General features: G+C 41.8%; 1 protein-coding gene and 1 long non-coding RNA gene across 2 annotated transcripts; one reads left to right on the top strand and one right to left on the bottom strand.

The window, feature by feature from the left end:
- The first annotated feature begins 2,338 nt into the window (after positions 1-2,338).
- bspry (B-box and SPRY domain containing) lies at positions 2,339-9,824 on the top strand. Its single transcript, XM_062988983.1, has 7 exons — positions 2,339-2,677; positions 5,539-5,637; positions 7,046-7,276; positions 7,380-7,405; positions 8,027-8,155; positions 8,669-8,681; positions 9,279-9,824. Exons 1-7 carry the CDS (start codon positions 2,339-2,341, stop codon positions 9,795-9,797), a joined length of 1,356 nt encoding a protein of 451 aa, XP_062845053.1. The 3' UTR covers positions 9,798-9,824.
- Positions 6,945-9,427, bottom strand: LOC134303548 (uncharacterized). Its single transcript, XR_010007662.1, has 3 exons — positions 9,260-9,427; positions 8,247-8,349; positions 6,945-7,270 (listed from the first exon to the last, which is right to left on the bottom strand). It is a non-coding gene; the product is annotated as an uncharacterized LOC134303548 (long non-coding RNA).
- Positions 9,825-12,086: the final 2,262 nt, after the last annotated feature.

Raw genomic sequence — 12,086 nt, forward strand, 5'->3', positions numbered from 1 at the left:
AATTTTTATTGTTATTATTTTTGCACTGTTTTTATTAATATTTTATTCTATTTTATAATATTTTTTGCACATGTAACTGTTCTGTATATTTTTGTTTTTTCTTATTTTTATTTTTATATTTCCCTGTAACTTGCTTTGGCAATACGAATGTCTTTATTTGTCATGCCAATAAAGCTTCTTTTGAGTTTGAGTTTGAGATGGGTCTTTGTTTTTGTATTTTATAATTTATTGTTGGAGCACTCTGTTCCATGTTGAGTATATAAATAAAGCAATTTAAATAATAAACATGTAATACAATGGTTTTTTTACATTAGTAATTCATTTTACATGTAATTTGGTAATAAATTAATTTAAGCAACAAAAAAATTCTAAGAAGCCACTTGGGAGCCGAAAGAGCCGGCTCTTTTTAGTGAGCCGAGCCAAAAGAACCGGCTCTCTAAAAGGAGCCGAAATTCCCATCACTACTCACTAGCGTCCGAAGAGCTGCCAGCACTCGGAACGAGAATCAACCAATCATTGACGAGGGCTGTCCGGTTTTAGCCAATCAGAGCATTGGGTAGTTGACGGGTGCACGACGTTGCATTTAAGTTGCTGCCTAAAGAGATTTGACCAGAGGGACCAATCAGGACGCGGCAATTCATCGCAAAACCTACGCGTTTGCCTCCTCAAGGAATCTGATTGGTCAGAGCTTAGCTTTGTGCGTGGGGAAATGCTACGTCATTTTAGCGCGAAACTGATGGACTGTAGTTTGACTTATTGCAGTTACTTACTGTACGCGCTGTTTTATATATAATTCATATCAAGTGACAAAACGTGGATCTGGGAGTGGCGTTGAATGCGTTCCATGGTCTCCTGGACTGTAAAATAATGGGGTTGTTTTTGACACTTATACACTGATAATACAAATATAATATAAAAACACTGAAATAAAAAGCCGATTCTTACCATTTCTCAGAACCTCGAGCTGTAACACAAGTTTAAAAGTGAAACAGGAAAATCCAGATAAACACAGATACATGTGGAGCTTTCAGATTGGATTTGATGAGTGCGGTTTCGTCTCGTATTCACACTTTGATGACGTTTTACCGCACCGCTCAAGCCGAGCGCTGAACAAAGCGAAATGAATACGTTAAGTTTAAAGGAAACGTTGAATTTAAGGGTACAAATTTCTCGAAGGGTGTTGAGTTTAGGGGACGTTGAGTTACAAGGTACCACTGTATATGTATATATAAACGTGTGTGTATATATATATATATATATATACGGTATATATATATATGGGTTCGATCCCCAGGTGGAGAAGTCCAGGTCCTTTCTGTGTGGAGTTCTCTTTGTGTCTGTGTGGGTTTCCTCCGGGAGCTCTGGTTTCCTCCCACAGTCCAAAGGCATCCAAGTGAGTTGAATTAGAGATACTAAATTGTCCATGACTGTGTTTGACATTTAAAAACTTGTGAACTGATGAATCTTGTGTAATGAGTAACTACCTGTTGTGTCATTAATGTAACCAAAGTGTAAAACATGACGTTAAAATCCTCATAAATAAATACCTTCCCTATTAAACATTACCAACCAGCCTGTTAAGTTGACAGGGTGGTTATAGTTGTAAGATTAGAGACCTAGTAGATCATTAATGTCTACGGTGGCTCAGTGGGTAGCACTGTCAGCTCACAGCAAGAAGGTCCTGGGTTTGATCCCCAGGTGGGGCGATCTGGGTCCTTTCTGTGTGGAGTTTGCATGTTCTCCTCGTGTCTGTGTGGGTTTCCCCCGGGAGCTCCGCTTTCCTCCAACAGTCCAAAGACATCCAAGTGAGGTGAATTAGAGATACTAAATTGTCCATGACTGTGTTTGACATTCAAAACTTGTGAACTAATGAATCTTGTGTCATTAATGTAAACAAAGTGTGTAAAACATGACGTTAAAATCCTAGTAAATAAATATATACCCTCACTATTAAACATTACCAACCAGCCTGTCAGGCTGACAGCTTGGGGATGTGTGGTGGCAATGGTTGTAAGATTAGAGACCAAGTAGATCATTAATGTCTACGTGTGATCTGTTCCCAAACGTCAACGTTGGGAATGGTCGATGAATGATTTCAGGACCTGAGCAACTTGATCTTTTACCTAAAGCTACTTTAACCGTCTGGAATACTGGTAAAACAGGCTGTACGACTCTGCTCAGTAACTTCCGTGTTACACACCTGAACAGGTAGACCAGGCCACAGAACTGGATGCACCTGCAGCGCAAGAAGCGAAACTACACCGGTCCATCCTCAAGTATATATAAAAGAACGGGTTTCAGCAGTAAAACGAGGTAAATTGGTCATTCAGTGTCAGTCATGAGTGCGGATTACGCACTTTGTGAACTAGCAGTGGTGTCATTACAGGACAGCGAACATGAACCGGCCAGTTCAGGTGACCAAAACACGTCGGACTTTCCACCAAGACTAACCGAAGACGCATTATGGCGCAAGTTTCAGTACACCAACGGAACATCGAATGGAAATTCTTCTACAGACTCGAGCATAAATGAAGTAAAACTGTGCCCAGAACATGATCTGGTCCTGGATCGGTACTGTGGTACAGAAGGTAAAGCGGTTTGTTCAATGTGCGTTGATGAAGGAACTTGTAGGAACCACACGGTCACAAAGCTGGAGGAGAAAGCTACTGCGGCCAGGGTGAGTTCCACAAGTAACCATACTTAACAATATTAAATCTAGTCTGGAAGTGTATTTAAGGCTTGTGAGTGGGCTGAACGGAAGGTTTTCTAAAGTACACCTTCTGTCTTTTACCAGGGTACAAATATTTTGTACTGCCATAACATTAAAACCACCTCCTTGTTTCTACACTCACTGTCCATATAGAAGAACTTTGTAGTTCTACAATTACTGACTGTAGTCCATGTAGTCCGTAGAGTAGGTATTATTTAGGTGGTGGATCATTCTCAGCACTGCAGTGACAATGACATGGTGGTTGTGTGTTAGTGTGTGTTGTGCTGGAGTTTTTAAATACCGTGTCCACTCCTACCTAGTTGGTCCACTTTGTAGATGTAAAGTCAGAGATGATCATGATCGCCACCACCTAAATAATACCTGCTCTGCGGTGGTCCTGACCATTGAAGAACAGCATGAAAGGGGGCTAAAAAAGCATGCAGAGAAACAGATGGACTACAGTCAGTAATTGCTGCTATATGGTAATTGGAGCTGATAAAATGGACAGTGTGTGTAGAATCAAGGAGGTGGTTTTAATGTTACGATTACTCGGTGTACATTACCTAAAACTTTCATTAAAAAAAAAATAATAATTTGAATGCACATCTAAACTGAGATGGTTAACCACTAGAACCACTACTAGGACATGCTGGTAGTAGCAACTGTTCGGCTACTTGTTGAAAATTGCAACCACAAGAGGTAGGACGTAGCCTATGAAAGTTTGCAAGATTATGGTCATGCTTACTCGTTATTATATTAACAATAAACATAAATAATAAACCCAAAATATATGTAACCTCTTTTAATACTCTATTTGGCCAAAATGGCTGCACTCACTGCTACCCAATTATTTAAATAAAATAATTTGTATATTATATTGGCATGCTGAAATGTTTACTAGATGTTAAACTATCTTAAAGCAAGTCTAGACGTATAAGTTTACTATAAAGACGTATAAATTAGTACCAGGGTACCAATTTAGGCAAGATCCTGTTTGGTTGACTAATATTTTGTACTATATTACAAACATACTGAACCTAAAACTTTAATTTGGGTGCACAAAACTGAGATGGTTAACCAGTAGAACCACTTCTTGTAAGGTTACTGTTGGTAATACCAACTGCTCAGGTACTTGTTGAAAATTGCAACCACAAGAGGTAGGATGTAGCCTATAAAAGTTTGCAAGATTATGATCATGCTTACTCTTTATTATATTATCAATAATCATGAATAATAAACAATTAATTACCCTCTGTTAATACTCCATATGGCCGAAATGTGGGCTCTCCTTTTTGGGTGCACTTGTTTCAGCTGCACTCACTGCTACCCAATTATTTACATAAAATAATTTATATAGTAGGGCGGCACGGTGGCTCGGTGGGTAGCACTGTCGCCTCACAGCAAGAAGGTCCTGGGTTTCGATCCCCAGCCGGGGCTGTCCGGGTCCTTTCTGCGTGGAGTTTGCATGTTCTCCCCGTGTCTGCGTGGGTTTCCTCTGGGAGCTCCGGTTTCCTCCCACAGTCCAAAAACATGCAGTCAGGTTAATTGGAGACACTGAATTTCCCTATAGGTGAATGGGTGTGTGTATGTGTGTCTGTCCTGCAATGGACTGGCGTCCCGTCCAGGGTGTAACTGTGTGCCGTGCGCCCATTGAAAAGCTGGGATAGGCTCCAGCACCCCCCCTCGTGACCCTAACTGGATAAGTGGTTAAGAATAATAGCAGGATAATATGCATATATGACTTGTGGTTTCCACTACAGGGTGACTAATTCACAACCTGTCAGGCAGTATGTTTCAAATACAGTGGTACCTTGAAACTCACCGTCAATTGGTTCAGGGAGTGGCGTCGAGTTTAAAAGGCGTGGAGTTTCAGGATACTTTTTCCCATGGGAAACCTGTTCATGCTTCCATGGTCCTGTAGAACTGCATATGTTTTAGGCTCTTGTAAAATATTGGGGTTGTTCTTAACCCTTATACTCTAAAAATAACAGAAATACAATATAAAAAACACTGAAATACAATTGAAAACAATTAAAATCAATATAAAATACAATAAACGCTGCACTTTACCTTTACTTCTTTATTGTTTCCTTATGCTTCTTAATCTTGTAGATGCTTGATCTTGGAATACAGTATTCTGTTCATAGCTTTTGCTCTGGCTGTGCAGTTAGTAACCATGGAGTGTGGCGGTGCACAAAGCTTAATGTGACTTATTGTACTAAAACAACAAGCAAGGAATTTCATTAGTGGAGAGAACTTATGAGCAGTAATAATTAAGAGAGGTTTAGTGTTTCTATGTTGTTCTTTGAATACATTAAGTCACATTAAGCTTTTTTAACAACAAAGCTGATTCTCACCATTTATTAGCACCCTGAGCTATAACACAAGTTTAAAAGTGAAACAGTAAAAAAAAAATCCAGCTAAACACAGATACATGTAGATGCTTTCAGAGTGAATTTGATGGTTACTCCACACAAATGCAGATTTGTCTCATATTCGCACTTTGATGTTGTTTCAGCGCTCAAGCCAAGTGCTGAACAAAGCAGCAGTCGAACACACGTCGAGTTACAATGTACCACTACTATGTTTCTATGATAATACAGTCAATTCTTATATCTTGTGCAGGACTGAATTTCATTATAGCCTGTATTACCATCAGTTAACATCAGTCTTTTGACACATGACCAATCCACATTACCTTAATGGCATTTTTGCTTAGTGACATGAACCAATCTTTCATATTTAGCTAACCATAATACTAATTAAAGAGTTATTGTTTTATAATTTGAGTAGTGCTGTTTAATTCAAGAACACACTCTCTCTTTCAGAACAAGTTGGTGGACATCTGTGAGAAAATGCAGCTGCAGGCTCTGCGGATAGAACGCTTCATAAAACACACCCTGACTGCAAAGGAGAAAAACATGCAGGTGATTGGTGGGCTTCCATTTACATACACACGTAGATACTTGTGGAAATATGAGCACCTGCTCCGGATCGCCAACCTTATCTCAAGTGTTTTTGCTATGCCTAGAAACAAGGACACGTGCACTCTAGACTAATGAAGGTCATGAGGTCATCTCAAAATTTGTATTTGGTTAATGATATCAGACTATACACTGGACAGCCTAGTACCATTATTATTGTCTTCCGGATGCTATTAAATTTATAACCATGTGTCCCATTAGGAATATAATATTCCTTTTCACCACACTTAAAAGATGTTTTGACACCGAGGATACCAAGCAAAATTCCCCACACATTCTCTATTGTGGACAGGTCAGGACTGCAGGCAGGCCAGTCCAGTACCCGTACCCTCTTCTTCCACAGCCATGCCTTTGTAATGTGTGCAGCATGTGGACGTCCCTGGAAAAGATGACCTCTTGAAGGCAGCACATGTTGCTCTAAGATCTTAATGTACTTTTCTGCATTAATGCTGCATCACAGGAGTGTAAATGACCTTTGCCAAGGGCACTGACACAACCCCATACCATGACAGACCCTGACTTTTGGACTTGTTGCTGATAACAGTCTGGATGGTCCTTTTCATCTTTGGTAGAGAGCACATGGCGTCCATTTCTTCCAAAAACAGACTGATTCATCTAACCACAATACACGTTTCCACTGTGTGATGGTCCATCCTAGATGCCTCCGAGCCCAGAGAAGTCGACGCCGCTTTTGGACATGGTTAACATGAGCTTGACAAAGGTTTGCCAAAGTAATCCCTCACCCATGTGGTTATATCAGCTATTGTTGAGTGGTGGTTCTTGATGCAGTGCCGTCTGAGGGATCGATCACAGGCGTTCAGCTTAAGCGTGCACCCTTGGCCTTTATGCACTGAAATTCCTCCCGATTCCTTGAATGGTTTAATGATATTATGCACTGTAGAGGGAGAAATATGCAAATCCCTTCCAATCTTTGTTTGAGGTTCATTGTCTTTAAACATTTCAATCATTTTCTCACACATTTGTTGACAAACTGGAGATCATCTGATCATCTTTGCTCTTCAAAGACTCTTCAAAGAGCCTTTCCTACAATCACCTGTTTGGAATCACATCATTATTTAGTTTTTTCACCTCATTACTAGCCCTAAATTGCCCCCGCGCCAACTTTTTTGGAATGTGTTGCAGTACTGAAATGCAGGAATGGATGTTTATTAACAAATGAAATGAAGTTGAGCAGATAAAACATGAAATATCTCAGGTTCATCCTGTCTGCAATCAAATCAAAGTCAAAGTAAATATAAGGAACACTGCACTTTTATTTTATCTGCATTTTCCATACTGTCCCAACCTTTTCTAATTTGGGGTTGTAAATACTAAGTCTTGTGTTCCGTAGGCGGAGGCGAGTAGTGCCCGTGAACGCATCGTGGCTCAGGTAAACACTATACGTGAGGCTCTGGAGGAGGAAGAGCAGCGTCTGCTGGAGGCCGTGCAGCGGGAGGAAGAACGGATAGAGCAGTGCCTCCTTACACAGCAGGCACACTGGAGCCAGGCTCTCAACACCCTCACACATGCCCGCACCAGCCTGGTGCACACGCTCACAGACTCGACAGACGCCATGCTTGTGGTAAGGGCAAAATATGGGAGAAAGAGGGGAGGGTGTAGATAAAGTACATACGTAGATAAAGGAAATTGCACTAACAGCTTTGTTTTTGATTTTTGCTTTGCAGAGCTCCAACCAGGAAATACTGGCCAGGTAATTTCTTTAATTATTGATTTTTGGTCCCCATGTACCACTATTATTGAGGTGTTGTAAGAATTGGAGTTACTGTAGACTGTTAGTGGCGCAGCGGTTAAAACACATGCTGAGCTGGAACCAGAGCTGGGATCTCGAATACATCGTATCGAATCTCAGCTCTGCCTGCCGGCTGGGCTGAGCAGCCACATATGTTCAGATATGGGTGGGGTATTAAAAAAGCTGGATCTCTTATAACTAATGCAATTACGACCTCTGCTGGCTGATTGATGGCACCTGCACGGAGACGGGAAAAGAGTGCTGTCAGGGTGTGTCTCTCCGTACACAGTGCTGATCCTCATTAGCACTCGTCAAAGTGTAGGTGACAAAATGCATACGGCTGCTGCCCACGTGTCAGAGGGGGCGTGTGTTAGTTACGGCTCAGTCAAGAGTGGAGGTTAGCAGCAGTAGAGAGGAAGTGAAATGGGATCAGGTAATTGGATACGACTAGTTAGGGAGGAAAATTGGGAAGAATGTGTTTGCAGTGCTTTAAATATTCAGTTTTTTAGTTCTTAAAGAATAAACACTGATGTAATTTTTAGAGGATGCATTATAACATGTACATGTTTGTATTCGTGTCAGAATTGAGGAAGCAGAAGGAGTCAGTGACCCGAAAGACACCGAGCAACTGAACATGAACAGAGACTGCAGTGACAGTAAACTCTTGTTGGGGCTCTGGGCTAGTGCTCTCCTGCTGGGACCGACCGGTCAGTACACACAACATAATGCAACACAAACAGCCTTATTCACCATATTACATTGAATATTATAATAAAACATCCCAACATCATCACCGACCCACCTCCATGCATGACTGTGGTGATAGCACTCTTCTGGTCATAAGCCTTGTCTTGAGCCAGACAAACCACTGATCCATATGGAACATTGTAGCCCTATTTATGATCCTTAAATAGATAGATAAAATAGACTGTAGGTTATACACTGATCAGCAATAGCCATTAAAACCTCCTTGTTTCTACACTCATTGTCCATTTTGTCAGCTCCACTTACCATATAGAAGCACTTTGTAGTTCTACAATTACTGACTGTAGTCCATCTGTTTCTCTGCATGCTTTGTTAGCCCCCTTTCATGCTGTTCTTCAATGGTCAGGATCCCCACAGGGCCCCCACAGAACAGGTATTATTTAGGTGGTGGATCATTCTCAGCACTGCAGTGACACTGACATGGTGGTGGTGTGTTAGTGTGTGTTGTGCTGGTATGAGTGGATCAGGCACAGCAGCGCTGCTGGAGTTTTTAAACACCTCACTGTCACTGCTGGACTGAGAATAGTGAACAACCAACAGCGCCCTGTGGGCAGCGTCCTGTGACCACTGATGAAGGTCTAGAAGATGACCAACTCGAACAGCAGCAATAGATGAGCGATCGTCCCTGACTTTACATCTACAAGGTGGACCAACTAGGTAGGAGTGTCTAATAGAGTGGACAGTGAGAGGACACGGTATTTAAAAACTCCAGCAGCACTGCTGTGTCTGGTCCACTCATACCAGCACAACACACACTAACACACCACCACCATGTCAGTGTCACTGCAGTGCTGAGAATGATCCACCACCTAAATAATACCTGCTCTGTAGTGGTCCTGTGGGGGTTCCGACCATTGAAGAACAGGGTGAAAACATGTTAAAAACTATGTAGAGAAACAGATGGACTACAGTCAGTAATTGTAGAACTACAAAGTGCTTCTATATGGTAAGTGGAGCTGATAAAATGGAAAGTGTGTGTAGAAACAAGGAGGTGGTTTTAAGATTATGACTGATCAGTGTAGACATGCAATTTATCTGTTTCTTTCTTACCTTTCCAGTTCCAGATCAGCTGTACTTTGACGAGCGCACCATCAGCCCACTTCTCTTGCTGTCTTCCGATCGTCGGACCCTCAATTTCCTTTCTAAACGCCGGCGTCAGTCAGTACAGTACGACCCAGCTCGTTTCGACAGCTGGCCCAACGCTCTCTGCTGCGACCCCATCTCTTCAGGCACGCATGCCTGGGTGCTGGATGTGGGCAACAGCGAAGCCTTTAAGGTGGGAGTCTGCTACGCCAGCATGGAACGTAAGGGCTCAGACAACAGCTCCCGTTTGGGCTACAATGCCAAGTCTTGGGTGCTCTCGCACTACGATGGGGATTTCTCCTTCTGCCATAATGGGCAGAATATAAACTTATCGGTAGTGAAGAGCCCTACGAAGGTGGGCGTGCTGGTGGACTGGACCAAGCACACACTGCTTTTCTTTGATCCAGACTCGAATTGTGTGCTACACTCTGTCAGACAGGCTTTTTCGGAGCCACTGCTGGCAGCCTGTGCCGTCGCGGATCAGAGTATGACTATCGTTCACTAAGCTGCTGCTGGAAAACCAAGGAATTTAAGCAATCAATATTAAGTATCCTAATATTTAATGTTTTTATATGTTAAACACTTTTAGCAAATATTAAATCTACTTTTTTATGAATTATTGTAAAACGTAAATTATAAGGGTAGTGCTGTGGGGTAGCAAGTAGTGTTGGCAATGGGCAGCAATGGGGGGGCAGTGCGGTGGGGGGTTGAGTTCATGTCATGAAGGGTCCCCTCCCGCCATGAACCCCAGTGCACCTGCCCTCCCAATAGTTACGCCCCTGGATGAATGCAGCCAATTACAAGATCCTTGAAGAAGGCGTAACTAGGCTCATTTTGGGCCCCTCTATTTATATATATAACATACGGCGAGTCTCATATACAAAACTAACTGCAGAACGTCCGAACGCACATGTATAAACCGGGTGCTGAATTCTGATTGGCTGAGCTGAATGTCACTCACATATCGCAGCTACAATATTGTAATATAATAATAACGACCTGGCGAGTGCAGCCAATGGGGGGGCAGTGCGATGGGTGGTTGAGTTCAACCATGGGCCCCAGTGCACCTGCCCCCCCCCCCCCCTCCCCCGGTAGTTACGCCACTGTCAAGCGATGCCCAGGTGGCAGGATATATGAACACCACAGTTTGAATATTAGCTCTGCTACCGGTCGGCTGGGCTCCATCTAGCGGGCCACCAAGTCTGCTGGGTGGGAAAAGGCCGGATGAAGTGGGTGGGGTCTTCAAACACTGTGTAAACCCGCGAGGCGCCTGCGCAGAAGTGGATAAGCTTCATGTACGAATCCACCGAACCACAGGCAAAAAAGAAGGGTTGAGGACTGCACACACGTCAGAAGGGGCGTAGAGCGGGCAACTATACCCTCCTCGAACGCAAGTGGCTATGCTAAATTAGGAAAAAAGACTGAAAATGCTATCAAATGAATGATATGCTTTCATTTTGGTGATGGGCATTTTGCTGTTTTAGCTTTATGCAAGAGGCGAGGTCCTTAAAGACATAGGTTGATCAGTTTGGTGTGGATGAACCCCACAGAATATGTCCATTCAACATCAGTTCCTGAATTACAAATGCTCTTTTGACTGAATAGGCACAAATTCCAATAGACAGAACATTGGAAGCTATTGTAACCACAATAGGGATGCCAACAAAAAAAAAAAAAAAAAAAAAAAAAAAAAAAAAAAAAAAAAATATTTCAAATGACCATTGATAATGACACTTTGTCTCCGTCTTCTAACATCCGAAATCTTGGTGTAATTTTTGATAGCAACCTCTCTTTTGACCGCCATGTAAATCACATCACCAAAACTGCTTTCTTTCATCTAAAAAACATAGCACGTCTACGTCCATCACTCTCCTTTTCTGCCGCCGAAACCTTGATTCATGCTTTTATTACATCCAGAATTGATTATTGCAATAGCATCCTTTATGGTACATCTAACAAAATCCTAAAAAAACTTCAGTATATCCAGAATTCAGCTGCTCGCCTCCTTACTCATACTCGCTCCCGTGATCATATTACACCTGTTCTACAAAAACTTCATTGGCTTCCCGTTGCTCAACGCATTCAATTCAAAATTCTTCTATTCACTCACAAAGCTCTCCATAATCAGGCCCCATCCTACCTCACCGACCTGCTCCATCAGCACATTCCCTCCCGTAGCCTTCGCTCTTCTGAGGCTAACCTACTGTCCATACCCTCTAGGACCAAGCACCGGACCTGGGGTGACAGGGCCTTTTCCATAGCTGCTCCATCTTTATGGAATGCTCTCCCCAAACACCTACGAGATTGTCCTGACCTGTCCAAATTCAAGTCACTTCTCAAAACTCATCTATTCAGAGTGGCATTTAACTTGTAACAACACAAAATAAATGCTTTTATTTTTGCTATTCTTTTTAATAGTTTTTATACTTAGATCACGACAGAAATGTGAAGTCCTAGATCCTAAAACTTGTAAAGTTTTCAGTTTCCTGATTGCATGTAAATCTGTCCTGTTTCTGTCTAATTTTAAGAAATTGTTCTATATTTGTTGTTCTCTCTCATAATTTAGCTAATTTTTAATGAACTGTCTTATGCTGCTCTCTTTGTTTTTATCTTAATTATTCTTGATGTTGATGTACTATTTTGATTTTGTACTATGATTTGTATGGTGTATGTACGTATTTGTTTTGATTATTTGTCTTATGTAAAGCGTCTTTGAGTATCTTGAAAAGCGCTATATAAATAAAATGTATTATTATTATTATTATTAACAATATTGTGGTCAGTTGTGCACATA

Source organism: Trichomycterus rosablanca, chromosome 26 (genome assembly GCF_030014385.1).
Source record: "Trichomycterus rosablanca isolate fTriRos1 chromosome 26, fTriRos1.hap1, whole genome shotgun sequence".
NCBI lineage: Eukaryota > Metazoa > Chordata > Actinopteri > Siluriformes > Trichomycteridae > Trichomycterus > Trichomycterus rosablanca.

Excerpts from the sequence above, each read along its gene's own strand:
- bspry (XM_062988983.1), top strand. The coding sequence starts at position 2,339 with ATGAGTGCGGATTACGCACTTTGTGAACTAGCAGTGGTGTCATTACAG. Across the intron at positions 2,678-5,538 it reads AGAAAGCTACTGCGGCCAGG|AACAAGTTGGTGGACATCTG; the intron begins GTGAGTTCCACA and ends TCTCTCTTTCAG. Across the intron at positions 7,406-8,026 it reads AACCAGGAAATACTGGCCAG|AATTGAGGAAGCAGAAGGAG; the intron begins GTAATTTCTTTA and ends TATTCGTGTCAG.